This window comes from Entelurus aequoreus, linkage group LG09 (assembly GCF_033978785.1).
Source record: "Entelurus aequoreus isolate RoL-2023_Sb linkage group LG09, RoL_Eaeq_v1.1, whole genome shotgun sequence".
Taxonomy (NCBI): Eukaryota; Metazoa; Chordata; class Actinopteri; order Syngnathiformes; family Syngnathidae; genus Entelurus; species Entelurus aequoreus.
Genome location: NC_084739.1, coordinates 10,389,278 through 10,406,921, shown reverse-complemented (window position 1 = coordinate 10,406,921; position 17,644 = coordinate 10,389,278). Strand labels below are relative to the sequence as shown.

The 17,644-nt window shown below is 40.4% G+C and overlaps 2 protein-coding genes across 2 annotated transcripts in view; both read left to right on the top strand.

Annotated features, from left to right (window-relative positions):
* Positions 1–17,644, top strand: part of cuedc2 (CUE domain containing 2) — a 466,641-nt gene that overhangs the window by 200,615 nt on the left and 248,382 nt on the right. The window lies entirely within an intron of this gene.
* Positions 406–15,746, top strand: dnajb12a (DnaJ heat shock protein family (Hsp40) member B12a). Its single transcript, XM_062058024.1, has 9 exons — positions 406–601; positions 734–911; positions 7,626–7,771; positions 7,859–8,029; positions 12,254–12,333; positions 12,455–12,564; positions 12,637–12,809; positions 12,876–13,018; positions 15,208–15,746. The coding sequence occupies exons 1-8, from the start codon at positions 469–471 to the stop codon at positions 12,995–12,997; spliced, it is 1,113 nt and encodes a 370-aa protein (XP_061914008.1). The 5' UTR covers positions 406–468; the 3' UTR covers positions 12,998–13,018; positions 15,208–15,746.

The window sequence follows — 17,644 nt, the reverse complement described above, 5'->3', positions numbered from 1 at the left end:
CATGATTGTGCGTGCTGCTGGTCCACTAATAGTACTAACCTTCAACAGTTCATTTTACTAATTTTCATTAATTACTAGTTTCTACGTAACTGTTTTTATATTGTTTTACTTTCTTTTTTATTCAAGAAAATGTTTTTAATTTATTTATCTAATTTTTTTTTTTTTTTTTTTTTTTAAATTTTTAAAGGACCTTATCTTCACCATACCTGGTTGTCCAAATTAGGCTTAATAATGTGTTAATTCCACGACTGATATCGGTATTGGTAATTACGAGTTGGACAATATTGGAATATTGGCAAAAAAGCCATTATTTGTAATTTACAAATAAAGGTTTTGAAAATCAAAAAAAAAAAGGAAGGCAGTGGTCGCACTGTTGTGACGCAACGCATGCGTTCCGTTGCTTTTTTTTTCTGACGTCATCAGCCGGCGCCCGGTGTGGGGGCAAGTAAATACTTCCGCCGTGTAGCAATGGACTCAAACAAGGACGAAGCGGAGCGTTGCATTAAAATAGCGCTAAATGCAGTCAGCAGCAACCAACCGGACAAGGCCAGGAAGTTTCTAGAAAAAGCCCAGCGATTGTTTCCGACGGACCAGGCCAAACGTAAGTCCTTGTTTTTTGTTTTCCGTAGTCGCCAAACTACAGCTAGCAGTTGTAGTGCTAGTGACTGTTAGCGCATGATTAGTGCTAATTAGCCTACAGACACCCGCTTTCTTTCTTTTTTGTTATTGACAGATTTACTTGAGAGGTTATCACAAAACGGGAAGCCTCCGGACGAGAATGGCGGATCCGTTAACGGAGACGGACCTTCCATGAGACACCGTCAGCACGCAGGAGAGGCGGAAACGTCCGCGCAGGGCCGCGCAGATTCAGCAAAACCTTACACCGCCGAACAGCTGGAGGCCGTCAAGAAGTCAGTGCAATTATCTTCTTGTTAAACGACACTTGCATGATCAGAGTACTTGTTTTTATGTAAAGGCTCGATCTCTTTACATCCAATATATGAAGTGTAAAGTCCAAGCTGCACGTTGATAATAATGCTCAGTTGGCGGGTATTACAAACCCCGTTTCCATATGAGTTGGGAAATTGTGTTAGATGTAAATATAAACAGAATACAATGATTTGCAAATCATTTTCAACCCATATTCAATTGAATGCACTACAAAGACAAGATATTTGATGTTCAAACTCATAAACTTTTTTTTTTTCCGCAAACAATAATTAACTTTAGAATACCATGGCTGCAACACGTGCCAAAGTATTTGGGAAAGGGCATGTTCACCACTGTGTTACATGGCTTTTCCTTTTAACAACACTCAGTAAACATTTGGGAACTGAGGAGACACATTTTTGAAGCTTCTCGGGTGGAATTATTTCCCATTCTTGCTTGATGTACAGCTTAAGTTGTTCAACAGTCCGGGGTCTCCGTTGTGGTATTTTAGGCTTCATAATGCGCCACACATTTTCAATGGGAGACAGGTCTGGACTACAGGCAGGCCAGTTTAGTACCCGCACTCGTTTACTGTGAAGCCACGTTGATGTAACACGTGGCTTGGCATTGGCTTGCTAAAATAAGCAGGGGCGTCCATGGTAACGTTGCTTGGATGGCAACATATGTTGCTCCAAAACCTGTATGTACCTTTCAGCATTAATGGCGCCTTCACAGATGTGTAAGTTACCCATGTCTTGGGCACTAATACGCCCCCATACCATCACAGATGCTGGCTTTTCAACTTTGCGCTTATAACAATCCGGATGGTTCTTTTCCTCTTTGGTCCGGGGCACACGACGTCCACAGTTTCCAAAAACAATTTGAAATGTGGGCTCGTCAGACCACAGAACACTTTTCCACTTTGCATCAGTCCATCTTAGATGAGCTCAGGCCCAGCGAAGCCGACAGCGTTTCTGGGTGTTGTTGATAAACGGTTTTTGCCTTGCGTAGGAGAGTTTTAACTTGCACTTACAGATGTAGCGACCAACTGTAGTTACTGACAGTGGGTTTCTGAAGTGTTCCTGAGCCCATGTGGTGATATCCTTTACACACTGAGGTTGTTTGTTGATGCATTACAGCCTGAGGGATCGAAGGTCACAGGCTTAGCTGCTTACGTGCAGTGATTTCTCCAGATTCTCTGAACCCTTTGATGATATTACGGACTGTAGATGGTGAAATCCCTAAATTCCTTGCAATTGCTGGTTGAGAAAGGTTTTTCTTAAACTGTTCAACAATTTGCTCACGCATTTGTTGACAAAGTGGTGACCCTCGCCCCATCCTTGTTTGTGAATGACTGAGCATTTCATGGAATCTACTTTTATACCCAATAATGGCACCCACCTGTTCCCAATTTGCCTGTTCACCTGTGGGATGTTCCAAATAAGTGTTTGATGAGCATTCCTCAACTTTATCAGTATTTATTGCCACCTTTCCCAACTTCTTTGTCACGTGTCGCTGGCATCAAATTCTAAAGTTAATGATTATTTGCACAAAAAAAAATGTTTATCAGTTTGAACATCAAATATGTTGTCTTTGTAGCATATTCAACTGAATATGGGGTGAAAATGATTTGCAAATTATTGTATTCCGTTAATATTTACATCTAACACAATTTCCCAACTCATATGGAAACGGGGTTTGTACCAGGGAAAGTAGTTACTGCGCTACTTCAAAATAATCAAATATGTGGCATAATGCAGTTGTGATGAGCTTCATATGAGCAGTGTGTGTGCCTTTTAAAGTGACAGTGTAAACATCCACCCATGTTTAGCTTTGCTGGCTTCAAATATATATTCTGGGTGACGCTTTTAGAGGTGGCGACTTGTCCAAGGTGTACACTGCCTTCTGCCTAGTGTTGTTGGATAGGCAACATAGGCTCCAGTCCCACACCCCGCGAAAGAGATTATGTTTTCACTAGTATTTGTTTTTCTGTTTGTTAGCAACATAACTCAAACCGACGGCGTTTGATACATTTTTCAGGAAATGTCGAAAAAAATACCTCTTACCGACTAATAACATTCACTTTCTGCTTATGCCGTTCCATGCCTCCACTTTACAGCTCTGCGCTGCTTAGAGGATTCTGGGAGTTGTAGTTTCTTTTCAGAGCTGGCCAACGCTAAAAACGCCAGGAAAAACTACACTCACCAAGTTTTCATTTGATACAGTCACATGCCATGGGATTATTTTGAAGACTTTAATACCAAAATACTGTGGTATCTACAAACCCCGTTTCCATATGAGTTGGGAAATTGTGTTAGATGTAAATATAAACGGAATACAATGATTTGCAAATCATTTTCAACCCATATTCAGTTGAATATGCTACAAAGACAACATATTTGATGTTAAAACTGATAAACTTTTTTTTTTTTCAAATAATCATTAACTTTAGAATTTGATGCCAGCAACACGTGACAAAGAAGTTGGGAAAGGTGGCAATAAATACTGATAAAGTTGAGGAATGCTCATCAACCACTTATTTGGAACATCCCACAGGTGAACAAGCAAATTGGGGACAGATGGGTGCCATGATTGGGTATAAAAGTAGATTCCATGCAGTGTTTCCCATAAACTGCCAAGATACCTGTGGCGGTGGGGGCGTGGCTATGGGCGTGGTCACCATGACATCATCGGGTAATTTGCATAATTTACTACAATGATATGATTTTCTCTAAAAAGGCTCAAAAAATGTATACTTACTAATTAATAATAACAGTTTTGTTTTAAATGTCCATCCATCAATCCATCCATCCATTTTACAATATAATTACAACACTTTGTGTACATATTTATATACAGATTTGAACAATAAGTTATTCGCTGAAATATATTTATTAATCGTGGTTCTTACAAAAAATATATCTTATAAAATATAAAAGCTAAAATGTCTCTTAAAGCTCTGCCCCTTTAATTAGTGCATACTAAATAATTTAACTTTAGCCTACTACTACAACCATATTATTTACCAGCAACATAAAGTGAAACAGAGGCAGAGGTGTCCTGCCACAGTCAGTAACAAATAAACAGAAAACAGTAGTGGTCAAATACAAATAAGGCAACAAGAGAAGTATCCTACACTTCTCTTTTGTAAAGTAAATCTGAACAGCCTATATGGGCAAAAAAAAAAATATATATATATTTTTTTTAATTTGTGGCGGATGTAATTCTTTCGTGGCGGGCCGCCACAAATAAATGAATGTGTGGGAAACACTGCCATGAAATGCTCAGTCATTCACAAACAAGGACGGGGCGAGGGTCACCACTTTGTCAACAAAAGCGTGAGCAAATTGTTGAACAGTTTAAGGAAAACCTCTCAACCAGCTATTGCAAGGAATTTAGGGATTTCGCCATCTATGTTCCGTAATATCATCAAAGGGTTCAGAGAATCTGGAGAAATCGCTGCACGTAAGCAGCTAAGCCCGTGACCTTCGATCCCTCATCCCTGCATCAACAAGCGACATCAGTGTGTAAAGGATATCACCACATGGGCTCAGGAACACTTCAGAAACCCACTGTCAGTCACTACAGTTGGTCGCTACATCTGTAAGTGCAAGTTAAAACTCTCCTATGCAAGGCGAAAACCGTTTATCAACAACACACGGAAACGCCGTCGGCTTCGCTGGGCCTGAGCTCATCTAAGATGGACTGATACAAAGTGGAAAAGTGTTCTGTGGTCTGACGAGCCCACATTTCAAATTGTTTTTGGAAACTGTGGACGTCGTGTCCTCCGGACCGAAGAGGAAAAGAACCATCCGGATTGTTATAGGCGCAAAGTTGAAAAGCCAGCATCTGTGATGGTATGAGGGTGTATTAGTGCCCAAGACATGGATAACTTACACATCTGTGAAGGCGCTATTAATGCTGAAAGGTACATACAGGTTTTGGAGCAACATATGTTGCCATCCAAGCAATGTTACCATGGACGCCCCTGCTTATTTCAGCATGACAATGCCAAGCCACGTGTTACATCAACGTGGCTTCATAGTAAAAGAGTGCGGGTACTAGACTGGCCTGCCTGTAGTCCAGACCTGTCTCCCATTGAAAATGTGTGGCGCATTATGAAGCCTAAAATACCACAATGGAGACCCCCGGACTGTTGAACAACTTAAGCTGTACATCAAGCAAGAATGGGAAAGAATTCCACCTGAGAAGCTTCAAAAATGTGTCTCCTCAGTTCCCAAACGTTTACTGAGCGTTGTTAAAAGGAGAGGCCATTTAACACAGTGTTGAACATGCCTTTTCCCAACTACTTTGGCACGTGTTGCAGCCATGAAATTCTAAGTTATTTATTATTTGCAAGAAAAGTTTGAGTTTAAACATCAAATATCTTGTCTTTGTAGTGCATTCAATTGAATATGGGTTGAAAAGGATTTGCAAATCACTGTATTCCGTTTATATTTACATCTAACACAATTTCCCAACTCATATGGAAACGGGGTTTGTACAATATTGTTACAGCCCTTTTACACTTTTAAACGTCTAAATGGACCTGAAGTCAACCTGTCAAAAGTTTTCAGACATAATTTTACCTCCCTTACACAGATGGATGAAGACATGCTGATTCTGGAGGTCCAAAATTAATGAACCATGTACAGGCATACCCCGGGCCGCTATATGGGGACATGGGAGCCTGTGTCAAATACAAGCTGATACGGAAGCCAGGAAAGCAGGGGACTGGTTGGGGGGTGTGCAACAGAATAAACTGTTTGTGGTCCGTTTTGCTACAACTTTAGCACTGTACAGTGCAAGCATTTTAGTAGCATTTGCGACTAAAAATAGGTTGTGCGAGTTTTGGGGGGAAAAAAGAGCACACATGCGAATACAGATTTTAACGCTTTCATCATAATTTACTCCCAGAATAAATCCATCCAAAGTTGATCAAACTAGAGTAAAATGTTTGCCTTTGTTTATAGCGTGTTTGAAACCAACTTAAACCATAACCAAACGGACTGTGATTGTGAAAGTGATTGACGCGGAAGTGTCATTGACCGCTGTCTGTCGTCGTCCTCCTACTTTTTCCAATTTATTTCGAACATGCAATAAAATTACAGCAGAAAGAAAGTTGTACAACAAATCAAACCGCTGCTGATAGCCTGCTAAGATAAGAAAACAGCTCAAGCTACTGAGCGTGGATTCGCTGACGTCACTACGCAACAGTTACTGCCTTTTTAAAAATAAAAAAAATACTCCAAAACCCAGCGGTCAGAAGCTTCCAAAACTGTGCAAGCTCACAACAAAAATACATGAACCTTATCAATCAATCAATGTTTATTTATATAGCCCTAAATCACAAGTGTCTCAAAGGGCTGTACAAGCCACAACGACATCCTCGGTACAGAGCCCACATACGGGCAAGGAAAAACTCACCCCAGTGGGACGTCGGTGAATGACTATGAGAAACCTTGGAGAGGACCGCATATGTGGGTAACCCCCCCCCCCCCCCCCTCTAGGGGAGACCGAAAGCATGATGATTTTACTCTTTGCCAATGTTTAACCCGAGTATCCAACATTGTAACCACATTTACAAAATCATCAAGGTCCCACCAAAGTACACCATACTATTGCGTTTGTTCACACTTGACTAAATAAAACATATGTATACACACACTTACTATATTGTTTTGAGGCAGAACTCTGTTGCTGTATACACTACCGTTCAAAAGTTTGGGGTCACCCGAACAATTTTGTGGAATAGCCTTCATTTCTAAGAACAAGAATAGACTGTCGAGTTTCAGATGAAAGTTCCCTTTTTCTGGCCAATTTCAGCGTTTAATTGACCCCACAAATGTGATGCTCCAGAAACTCAATCTGCTCAAAGGAAGGTCAGTTTTGTAGCTTCTGTAACGAGCCAAACTGTTTTCAGATGTGTGAACATGATTGCACAATGGTTTTCTAATCATCAATTAGCCTTCTGAGCCAATGAGCAAACACATTGTACCATTAGAACACTGGAGTGATAGTTGCTGTAAATGGGCCTCTATACACCTATGTAGATATTGCACCAAAAACCAGACATTTGCAGCTAGAATAGTCATTTACCACATTAGCAATGTATAGAGTGTATTTCTTTAAAGTTAAGACTAGTTTAAAGTTATCTTCATTGAAAAGTACAGTGCTTTTCCTTCAAAAATAAGGACATTTCAGTGTGACCCCAAACTTTTGAACGGTAGTGTATATATCTCATAATATTCTTAATTGGCTACATTGGAGTAAGAATGTCATAGAAATGTCTCTCGGAATGATGTGGTGCTGTTTTACACCGCTATAATCTCAAATTAGACTAGTAAGCATAATCAGTTAATAAAGCTGCTTATGATTATATTTTCTCAGGAAGACTTTTTGATGAAGCTTTTGTTGATTAAACGGTACACACAAAAAATAATGAAGAATTATCTTGGAAAGATAACATGATTTGATGCACAAGCAATCGTCCCTCATTGGTTTTTTTGCTTTATTATTGTAATCTAAAACAAATAGATTACTTATATTTAAAGTGATATTTAAATATTAAATGCATTTTATATAGTATATGCTCTGTTATCTTATGGAGGATATACCATGTAATTCAGTACAAAAAAAATAATATTTTGATTATTAGTGCATATCCTGCTAACTATGTTTGGTGTTCCTTGCAGGATTAAGGGCTGTAAAGATTACTACCAAATCCTCGGCGTTGAAAAGACTGCATCTGATGATGATCTAAAAAAAGCCTACAGGAAGCTAGCGCTAAAGTTTCACCCTGACAAAAACCACGCGCCCGGAGCCACAGAGTCATTTAAAGGTAAATGAGTGACAATCCAGCTCCGGAGGAGATAAATACATCTACAGTGCACTTGTTGAACTTGCTGGCCATGTTTATCTGTTGCAGCCATCGGTAACGCGTACGCAGTGCTGAGCAATGTTGAGAAGCGGCGACAGTACGACCAGTACGGGGAGGAGAGGGCGCACCCGAGCAGACACAGGCAGCACCGCGACTTTGAAGCAGATATTTCACCCGAGGACCTTTTTAACATGTTCTTTGGTGGAGGCTTCCCATCAAGTTAGTACAAAATGTCCCGCAATTCGCCTGCTGTGGTTTATAAGAACAGTATTTCAAAAATTAACTTATGATATATTTTAAAGTTACAATACTATAGAAATAATACACCTGAGAAGTCAGTGAACAGATTTAATATCTCAAAAAATAAGTTAACACACCACTATTATTGCCCAAACAGCTGTGATGTGAGGAGAAAGTGAGTACACTTTACAGTGAACATGTCCAAATGATATCTGAAATGTAAATATTTAGTGTTAGCACAATTTTTATCACTGTCATAATCCTCTTTGGGCATTGAATTCACCAGAACTGCACAAGCTGGTAATGGAAATTAACAGTGATTGTTGAAGTCCGTTTGAATACTAAATGCAGTATTATTGCAGACGGTTCGAAAGACCCAATCACAGGAAGTACAGGCTTTGCTTTTGTAGTACCAAGGCTCCGGATAACCGTTAAAAAAAGAACAACGAACCATTTGGCAGTGTTTACAGTCGAGCTATTGGCAATCACAGCAGCACTACAGTGGGTAGAAGAATCTCAGCTAAAAACGGTGGTGTTGGTGGTCTGCAACGACTCAAGGTCAGCGTTAATCTCTATTCAATATTTTAGGTTGCAAAGCAGACAAAATATAGGTAATGAAATATAGGAAATACTGTTTAGGCTTGAGAGAGTGGTATAGGCATTAAGGACAATTAATTGGCAGATCAGCTGGCAAAGCAGATGCTAATGTTAAAACATCACAGAGAGGTACCTCTCAGTAAGGACATCCCTGTCCCAAAGCTTTTTATAGTCAAGTCATACGTCATGCCGTACACACATGTACTAAGCTACACATATCAGTCACGTAATATGACTGACATCCCATCACATGCAATTACATCACAGATCGCTGTGATGTAATTTATGCACATGCCAGAAGACCAGTGATTTTAATAGTTTTTTTTTTATGTTGTGAGTCCCTAGGACCCACAGGTGGTGATTTTAGTCGGTCCTGGAAAAACTCAGTGGGTCCCGGTAAAAGGGGCTGTTTGCATTCGTTACGCAAATGTCTCGGGAGCGCAAACTTTCCAAATGATTTGAAGCATTATATCCTGAACACTTCTGGCTTTTAACGCATAACGACGCGACTACTATTGGTAACATAAGGTAGATGGCGGTGTTTTTGCTATAATTTTTGTTTGACAAATGTAACTGAGAGCAAGTTGCAAACAGCTGCACCCTTTTAAACATGTATATTTCTTTCTTGTTCTCATATTCTTATTTTTTTTAAATGTTGTATTGAATTGATTTGCTCGTGGTATGATATGATGTGGTTATTATAACAGATGTATTAAGTTATGTAAAAAATGTATCGGAACTTAAACAAAACTGTCACAAGGGTATGACATACACAAATAAAATAGCATTTTGTAACAACATAAAAGTAAAATTCAAATGAAAACAACTAGTACAAAACATCTCAGCAGAAGTACGGATTTTGACACAAACAAAACATTCTTAACCGCAATCGATGGGCCTGTTGTGTTAGGCGTAAATGTGGCAGTACATGAAGTTGTCATCTGAAAAGTACAGCCATTGTATGTGATTATGAGTTAACTTTTTTGGGAGGAAGATGTAACCTAGTGTACAGGGGTTGTTGAGGAACTATTGCTCGTCTGATCATTAGTAGTGGAAGCAGAATATATAACTGCAATAGTCTGCTGACCAGCAATAGCATTATCCTTTTCTTCGGTGGCATTTTTGTGTTCTCCTTTTCCTGCTTATTATCTTGCATGTATGAGCGAGGACTGCAACCGTCAGTCAAATGATTGTAACATTCCAAAAAATTAAGGCAAGGGCAAATACACATTAAGTCTTTCTGTATTTCACAAAAAAGCATACAAATTTCATACTCTGTTTTTCTTACTTTCCCAGCAACTCTCGAAGAACATTTAACTCTCACAATATACATCACTTCCCATACATGTTCCTAAAGTCCCACTCCCCATTCAAAGCCATTTTAGCCCCGTAGCAAGCTATTACACAGCCAACAAAGTATGTTTACTTATTTCATTACAGCACGTCCCCTAAACGTTAAAACACCATGGATCGACATTATTAAGCACAACATTTATGGAGACGTGGGTTTATTTAATATCAAATCCGTATCTTTAGTTGTTGAAGTGAAATCCGCGGTGACTGATTAGTGGTTTTGCTTGCAGCTAAGCTACCATGTTATGAGAGCAGCGATGCTGTGTACACGAGATCACATCTGCGCTGATTTGGTTGATATCGCGCTAACATGGTCTGCTGACAATGTTTCTTTTCCCAAAATCTTACTCTATTGAATTCACTTTTGTGGCAGGTCAACTGGTCTAAAAAGGGGTCTATTTAAAGGCTATAGTATACAAATGTTTTTTAAGATGGGACTTAAATGCTTCTACTGAGGTAGCATTTTTAACTGTTACCGGTAGGGCATTCCATTGCATTGGAGCCAGAATGGAAAACGCTCTAGGGACCGCAGACTTTATTTGGTGTTCTGGGACATCACTAATAAGCCAGAGTTCTTAAAACACAGATTTCTGGCCAGGACATTTGGTACAAAACAATCAAGATATGAAGACAGGATGGAGCTAGACCCTTAAATATTTTATACGTGAGTAATAAAACCTTAAAGTCACCTCTTAGGTGCATAGGAAGCCAGTGCATTTGAGCCACTATAGGCGTGATAAGATGATCTTGTCCTTGTCAGAAGTCGAGCAGCCACATTTTGTACCTTTTATATAATAAAATTTTAATCCTAGACCTAGGGAGACCCGAAAATAAAACATTATAGTAATCAATACAAAACTTAATGAACGCATGAATAATGATCTCAGCATGGCTGGTGGACAAAATGGGACTGATTTGAGCGATGTTCAGAGATGATAGAAGGCTGTTTTCATAAATATCTTAATATGTAACTGAAACGAGAGAGTTGCGTGGAAAATAATGCTGACATTTTTCACAGAGTTGCTTGTATATTTGTTTTATTGTTGAATTTTAGGGTAGTGTCCTTACACACCAGGCTGAATCAGACATTGCACCTTATCAACAAACACCCAACAGGATTCTGTGAAAGCTGCAATTCGGTAGAGTCAGTTGAACAAGCAATCATTCATTGTGGGAAATACAGTACAGCAAGGAGAAAATTAAGAGAGGAAGTAGAAGACATGGACAGAAGGAGCTTACCCTCAAAGGTGATAATTTTAGTCAAGTTTCTACAAGAGTCGTGTCCATGGAATAGAACTTAGTATGGGAAGGTATATATGTTTGTGAGAAGGGAGTGAACTCTGGTTTACACTCCAATACAGTAGTTGAGTGCCCCACCATTAAACAAAAAGCAGCAGAGGCCGCACAGGTTCTAGTAAATTGGGTTAGCAGCCCGGTCGCTGCTAGACTGACGGATAGACTGACCATACGTCTTCTTTTCACTGGACATGTCCTCTTTTGCGGGGCTGTCCGGGCGGTGTTTCTTAAATGCCTCAAATGTCCGGCATTTTGAGTTATGGTTGCGTGTATTAACAATGTACATTCAGGGTTAAACTGCAGCAGCATTGGTGAGGGAGGGGCAGAGACAGAGAGCGAGAGTGAGAGAGTTATGATAAACGCGCATGCGTCGCCAGGCTCTGCTTTTTACCGATAGATTTATCAGATTACATTTTTTATTATCTATAGCAGGGGTGTCAAAAGTGTGCATTTTTGTAACATTTTCCTTGTTTTATTTGGCAAGTTGAAAGAACATGGCGCCAGTATGCTGTTTTTTTCCCCCAATAAAATACTGGAAAGGATAAAAATGTAGTTTGTCTCTTTTAGCCGATTATTAATCGAAGTAATAATCGACAGATTAATCGATTATCAAATTAATCGTTAGTTGCAGCCCTAGTACACATACATACATACATACATACACACACAGCCCGGCCCTCGGCCAAATTGTTTTAACTCAATGCGGCCCCCGAGTCAAACGTTTGGGGACCCCTGATTTAGACCATTGTACGTTGACTTATTTTCAGCTGTTCACTAACTACTCTAAACTATATCCAAGTTTGCATTCTATAGTATTGTCTTGATAAGATATAATGCCATAATCACTGAAATGTGAAGGGTGTATTCACTTTAGTCGGATACCGTATGTCTACATGTATCATTAGTATTTGTTGAAAAAGCAGCATGTATTTGACTCTTTACCTCCATTTTTTGTAGGTAATGTACATGTATACAGAAATGGAAGAATGCATTTTGCGCACCATAATAGGCAAGAAAGAAGAGAGCCACAGAGAGATGTAAGCACCTCCTTCCCTTTCTTTAACCTTGCTGTCATTATCCGAAAACGTCTGAATCTAATTATATGCAGTATTGCCTGTAGTCTAAAAGCAATCTAATGGTTTGTCCTTCTCTGAACAGGGAGGTCTTGCTCTGTTTGTCCAGCTGATGCCCATCCTTTTTCTCATTCTCGTGTCTGCTCTGAGCCAACTAATGGTCACGCAGCCTCCCTACAGCCTTAGCTACCGCTCGTAAGCGCATCGCCTCCTGCCTTGAAATCGAAACGCGTCAACATTCTTCTTACATGTCGCCTGTTCCACCAGGTCAGCCGGGTACATTCACAAAAGGCACACGTCCCACCTGAAGGTGCCTTTCTATGTCAGCGACAGCTTCAATGAAAAATTCACCGGAAATAACCTGGAGAACGTGGAGAGGTCTGTAGAAGAAGACTACATCTCCAACCTCAGAAACAACTGTTGGAAGGAGAAGCAGCAGAGTAAGTGTAAAATATATGCAACAGTTCATTGGAATCTTGGAATCTTACCCTTTTCTCTGATTTCAGAGGAAGGCCTCATGTATCGCGCTCGTTATTTCGGCGACTCTGAGCTGTACAAAAGGGCGCAAAAGATGGGAACTCCCAGTTGCAACCGGTTATCTGAGATTCAGCTCATTCTGGACGGATAGAGGACAAAAACACGTAGATGGGTATGTTTTTCTATGTCATAAAGGATTGCCAGTTTCTGTGAGTGGCAGATAGCATTTAGCCAGTTATTTGTGCTCGCAGGCACTTGCAAACGTTGCTGTTTGATAGTCCGCACTAGGAATGGGCCGGATATCGGTTTTAAGGTATATGAAAAATTGACAGTTTGAAAACCACGAAAATATTCCATACGCGACAGAGAGTAGAAGTTAGATATCTTTCAGGTTGTGTGGTGCAGCGTCAAATATTAGAACTAGAGATGTCCGATAATGGCTTTTTTGCCGATATCCGATATTCCGATATTGTCCAACTCTTAATTACCGATTCCGATATCAACCGATACCGATATCCACAGTCGTGGAATTAACACATTATTATGCCTAATTTTGTTGTGATGCCCCGCTGGATGCATTAAACAATGTAACAAGGTTTTCAGAAATAAATCAACTCAAGTTATGGAAAAAAAATACCAACATGGCACTGCCATTTTTATTATTGAAGTCACAAAGTGCATTATTTTTTTTAACATGCCTCAAAACAGCAGCTTGGAATTTGGAGGTTGGCATGAGGAGGTTGAGTTGGGGGCAGGGGAGGGGGGGGGGGGGGTTTATATTGTAGCGTCCCGGAAGAGTTAGTGCTGAAATGGGTTCTGGGTATTTGTTCTGTTGTGTTTATGTTGTGTTACGGTGCGGATGTTCTCCCGAAATGTGTTTGTCATTCTTGTTCTGTGTGGGTTCACAGTGTGGCGCACATTTGTAACAGTGTCAAAGTTGTTTATACGGCCACCCTCAGTGTGACCTGTATGGCTGTTGACCAAGTATGCCCTGCATTCACTTGTGTGTGTGTGAAAAGCCGTAGATATTATGTGAATGGGCCGGCACGCAAAGGCAGTGCCTTTACGGCACGCCCCCAATATTGTTTGGGTGGAAATCGCGAGAAATTTTCGGGAGGGGGCACTGAAATTCGAGAGTCTCCCGGGAAAATCGGGAGGGTTGGCAAGTATGACTGGGAGACGCAACTGCTCTGTACTTCTCCCTACGTCCGTGTACCACTCCGTACAGCGGCGTTTTAAAAAGTCATACATTTTACTTTTTGAAACCGATACCGATAATTTCCGATATTACATTTTAAAGCATTTATCGACCGATAATATCGGCAGTCCAGTATTATCGGACATCTCTAATCAAGACACTTAAAAATGGCTTTTAAAAATGAGAAATTTATAAAATTATCAAAACTCATGTTATATGTTTGGGTAATACGGCAGTGGGGTTAGGGTTACAACAAAAAAAACACTGATTGCAAATGTAGTTTGTGGTTTGTGCAGCCCTTTGAGGCATTTGGGATTAAGGGCTATATAAATAAACGTTGGATTGATTGAAGCCTTAAAACATTGCAACTTTTTAAAATTCTCCGGCAAAATCGGGCATTTAAGTCCAAAGCAAGAAGACACCAAATGTTAGCAAGAGCAAAATAGAAAACTTTTATGGACATTTTTTGTTCAAATACCGCTATTGCTCTGCACTATTTTGAGTGTTACTGTTTTTGTGATTGCACATTTGCACATTACATTTTGGGAGTGAACAGAGTTGTTAGAACGCTGGTTTGTAATATATTATTAAAGTTTGACTGACCTATCTGACTGTTTTTTTGACATTCCCTTTAGCGTAGCGTAGGTGCGGCTAATAACACGGGGCGGCTAATAGGTAAACAAAGTTTTGAAATTTAAATATGCCATTCATTGAAGGTGCGGCTTACAACACGGGGCGGCTTATGGTGCGGAAAATACGGTAATTTTAAATTCCTGCTGGCCCCACTATGGACTGGACTCTGACTATTATGTTAGATCCACTATGGACTGGACTCTCACAATATTATGCTATATCCACTCGACGTCCATTGCACCGGTCCCCTCCAAGGTTTCTCATTGTCCCATTGGTTTGAGTTTTTCCTTGCCCTGATGTGGGATCTGAGCCGAGGACGTCGTTGTGGCTTGTGCAGCCCTTTGAGACACTCGTGATTTAGGGCTATATAAATAAACATTGATTTGTGTTGTTTTTGCACTGTCTCAAATTCAGCCTTAAAATATAAAATCACCCGGTTTATTTCAAGGCGTGACGCTCACACAGCAGTAAGGGTCTAAATACATGTTAATAACTGCTGTACATCTCATTGTCGTTTTTTTCTGTTTTAGGTTCTTTGATACTTGAATTATTTTGGAGGACCTTGTCTGGAGCCCACCCACAATTTGGAGTGTATTGCGCAGCAATCCAAGAGAACGAAACAGGCCTTACACACACCGTAGGCTGCAGACGTCATCAGGGAACCACTCTGCAGCTTCCTGTCTGTGCAAACAAACAAACAAGCGTTGGCTGACATTTTCTTCCTTCTCTCCACGACGGCGAGGTTGTTCCGTTCGAACGAAGCTGCGAAGATTTAGCTTTTCTTTTGTTTGGAGAAACCTCCCGGCCTTCTCACATGTCTGAGCCACTCATGAGGAAAGTATGTTTTTTTTTTTTTCTAGTTCTTTCTAGTGTAAATATTGATTATAGACTTTTTAACAGTGCAGAATTTATTGAAGGTGATATCGCGTATTATTATAATATAAAGTTGTTTAGTAGCCCGTCGGATCATAATTGATGAAAATGATTGCACATCTTATTTATTAAATTAACAAGCTAAAAAGTTGTGTAACGGCTTTCTTTTCAAATAAATTGTGTTCGGAACAATGACCATTTTGACTTTGTGTTTGCCATGAAGTGTAACGGTACGTGTATTTGTATTGAACCGTTTCGGTACGGGTGTTCCGGTTCGGTTCGGAGGTGTACCGAACGAGTTTCCACACGGACATATTAAGTAGTTTAACGCACGTTGTGTAAACAATGCACACCGAGGCACAACACACGGCATGCTAGCAGCTAACGGGCTACGATAGACTGACCATACGTCCTCTTTACACCGGACACGTCCTCTTTTGCGGAGCTGTCAGAGCGGAGTTTTATTAAATGCCTCAAATGTTCGGCATTTTGAGTTAGGTCTGCGTGTATTTTCAACGTACGTTCAGGGTTATGAAGGGGTTAAAAACAAAACAAATTGTGCGCGCAACAGCATTGGTGAGGGAGGGGCAGAGACAGAGCGAGAGAGTTATGATAAACGCGCATGCGTCGCCAGGCTCTGCTTTTTATCCATAGATTTATCAGATTTAATTTTTTATTATCTATAGCAGGGGTGTCAAAAGTGTGCCCCGGAGGCCATTTGCGGCCCACAGCTAATGTTTTAAAGGCCCACGGCACATTCTAAAAATCTATTAAAATAAACAAAAACATAACAAAAGTGAAATAAAAAAGCTTAAAGGTTAAATGTAATTTAGAAAAAGTTGCAATGTTGACTAATAAAAAAAAGCTGTTTTTTTTTTCTTTCAAACTGTCATTGCTCAAAACATAATATTGAATCAAAATCAATGTTATTATGAATTATTGACCTATCCAAGGTTCCGATTACTTCACATCAAATATTCCACTAAGAAAAATATTTTTGGTGGAAGATTTTGCAAATTTGGTAAATAAATAACTAGGGATGATGTTCTCACCGGTTGTTCGATAAGAAAAGAACCGCTCGATAAGAAAATAACCGATTCCATCCATCCATCCATCCATCTTCTTCCGCTTATCCGAGGTCGGGTCGCGGGGGCAGCAGCCTAAGCAGGGAAACCCAGACTTCCCTCTCCCCAGCCACTTCGTCCAGCTCTTCCCGGGGGATCCCGAGGCGTTCCCAGGCCAGCCGGGAGACATAGTCTTCCCAACGTGTCCTGGGTCTTCCCCGTGGCCTCCTACCGGTCGGACGTGCCCTAAACACCTCCCTAGGGAGGCGTTCGGGTGGCATCCTGACCAGATGCCCGAACCACCTCAACTGGCTCCTCTCGATATGGAGGAGCAGCGGCTTTACTTTGAGCTCCCCCCGGATGGCAGAGCTTCTCACCCTATCTCTAAGGGAGAGCCCCGCCACCCGGCGGAGGAAACTCATTTCGGCCGCTTGTACCCGTGATCTTGTCCTTTCGGTCATAACCCAAAGCTCATGACCATAGGTGAGGATGGGAACGTAGATCGACCGGTAAATTGAGAGCTTTGCCTTGAACTCCTCCACTTGGGGCAGGGTTTCCTCCGATTCCATGGACTCGAATCCCTTTTTGAGAACCGGTTCCCGTTATCGAGGCCACTGTAGTAAAGAAAAAGAGTTAGTTCTTTATTCGAATCCCTGGGAACGAATCCCATCCCACAAGAAAGTCCCTGTGGGACATCACAGGAAATGACGTAGCTCAGTCATTAGACTGAGCTACGTCATTTCCTGTGATGTCACACAAGCAGCAAAAATAATGGACCGTAAAAAACGCCTCAACCTATAGTGATCACAGAGACAGGTTGTTTTTGTGTTACTGTATATATTTGTTTTTCTGAAAAATCCCACTTAATATACTTTGGGTAACAACAGTCAATATTTATTTATTTTATTTTTTTAGGGGGGTAACAGTCAATATTTATTTAATTTAATTTTTTTCTTATAAAATGAAAGTGAGCTTTTGTTAAACCAAATACTGTGTTTTTTTTCCATATACAACAACCTATCTGGATTCG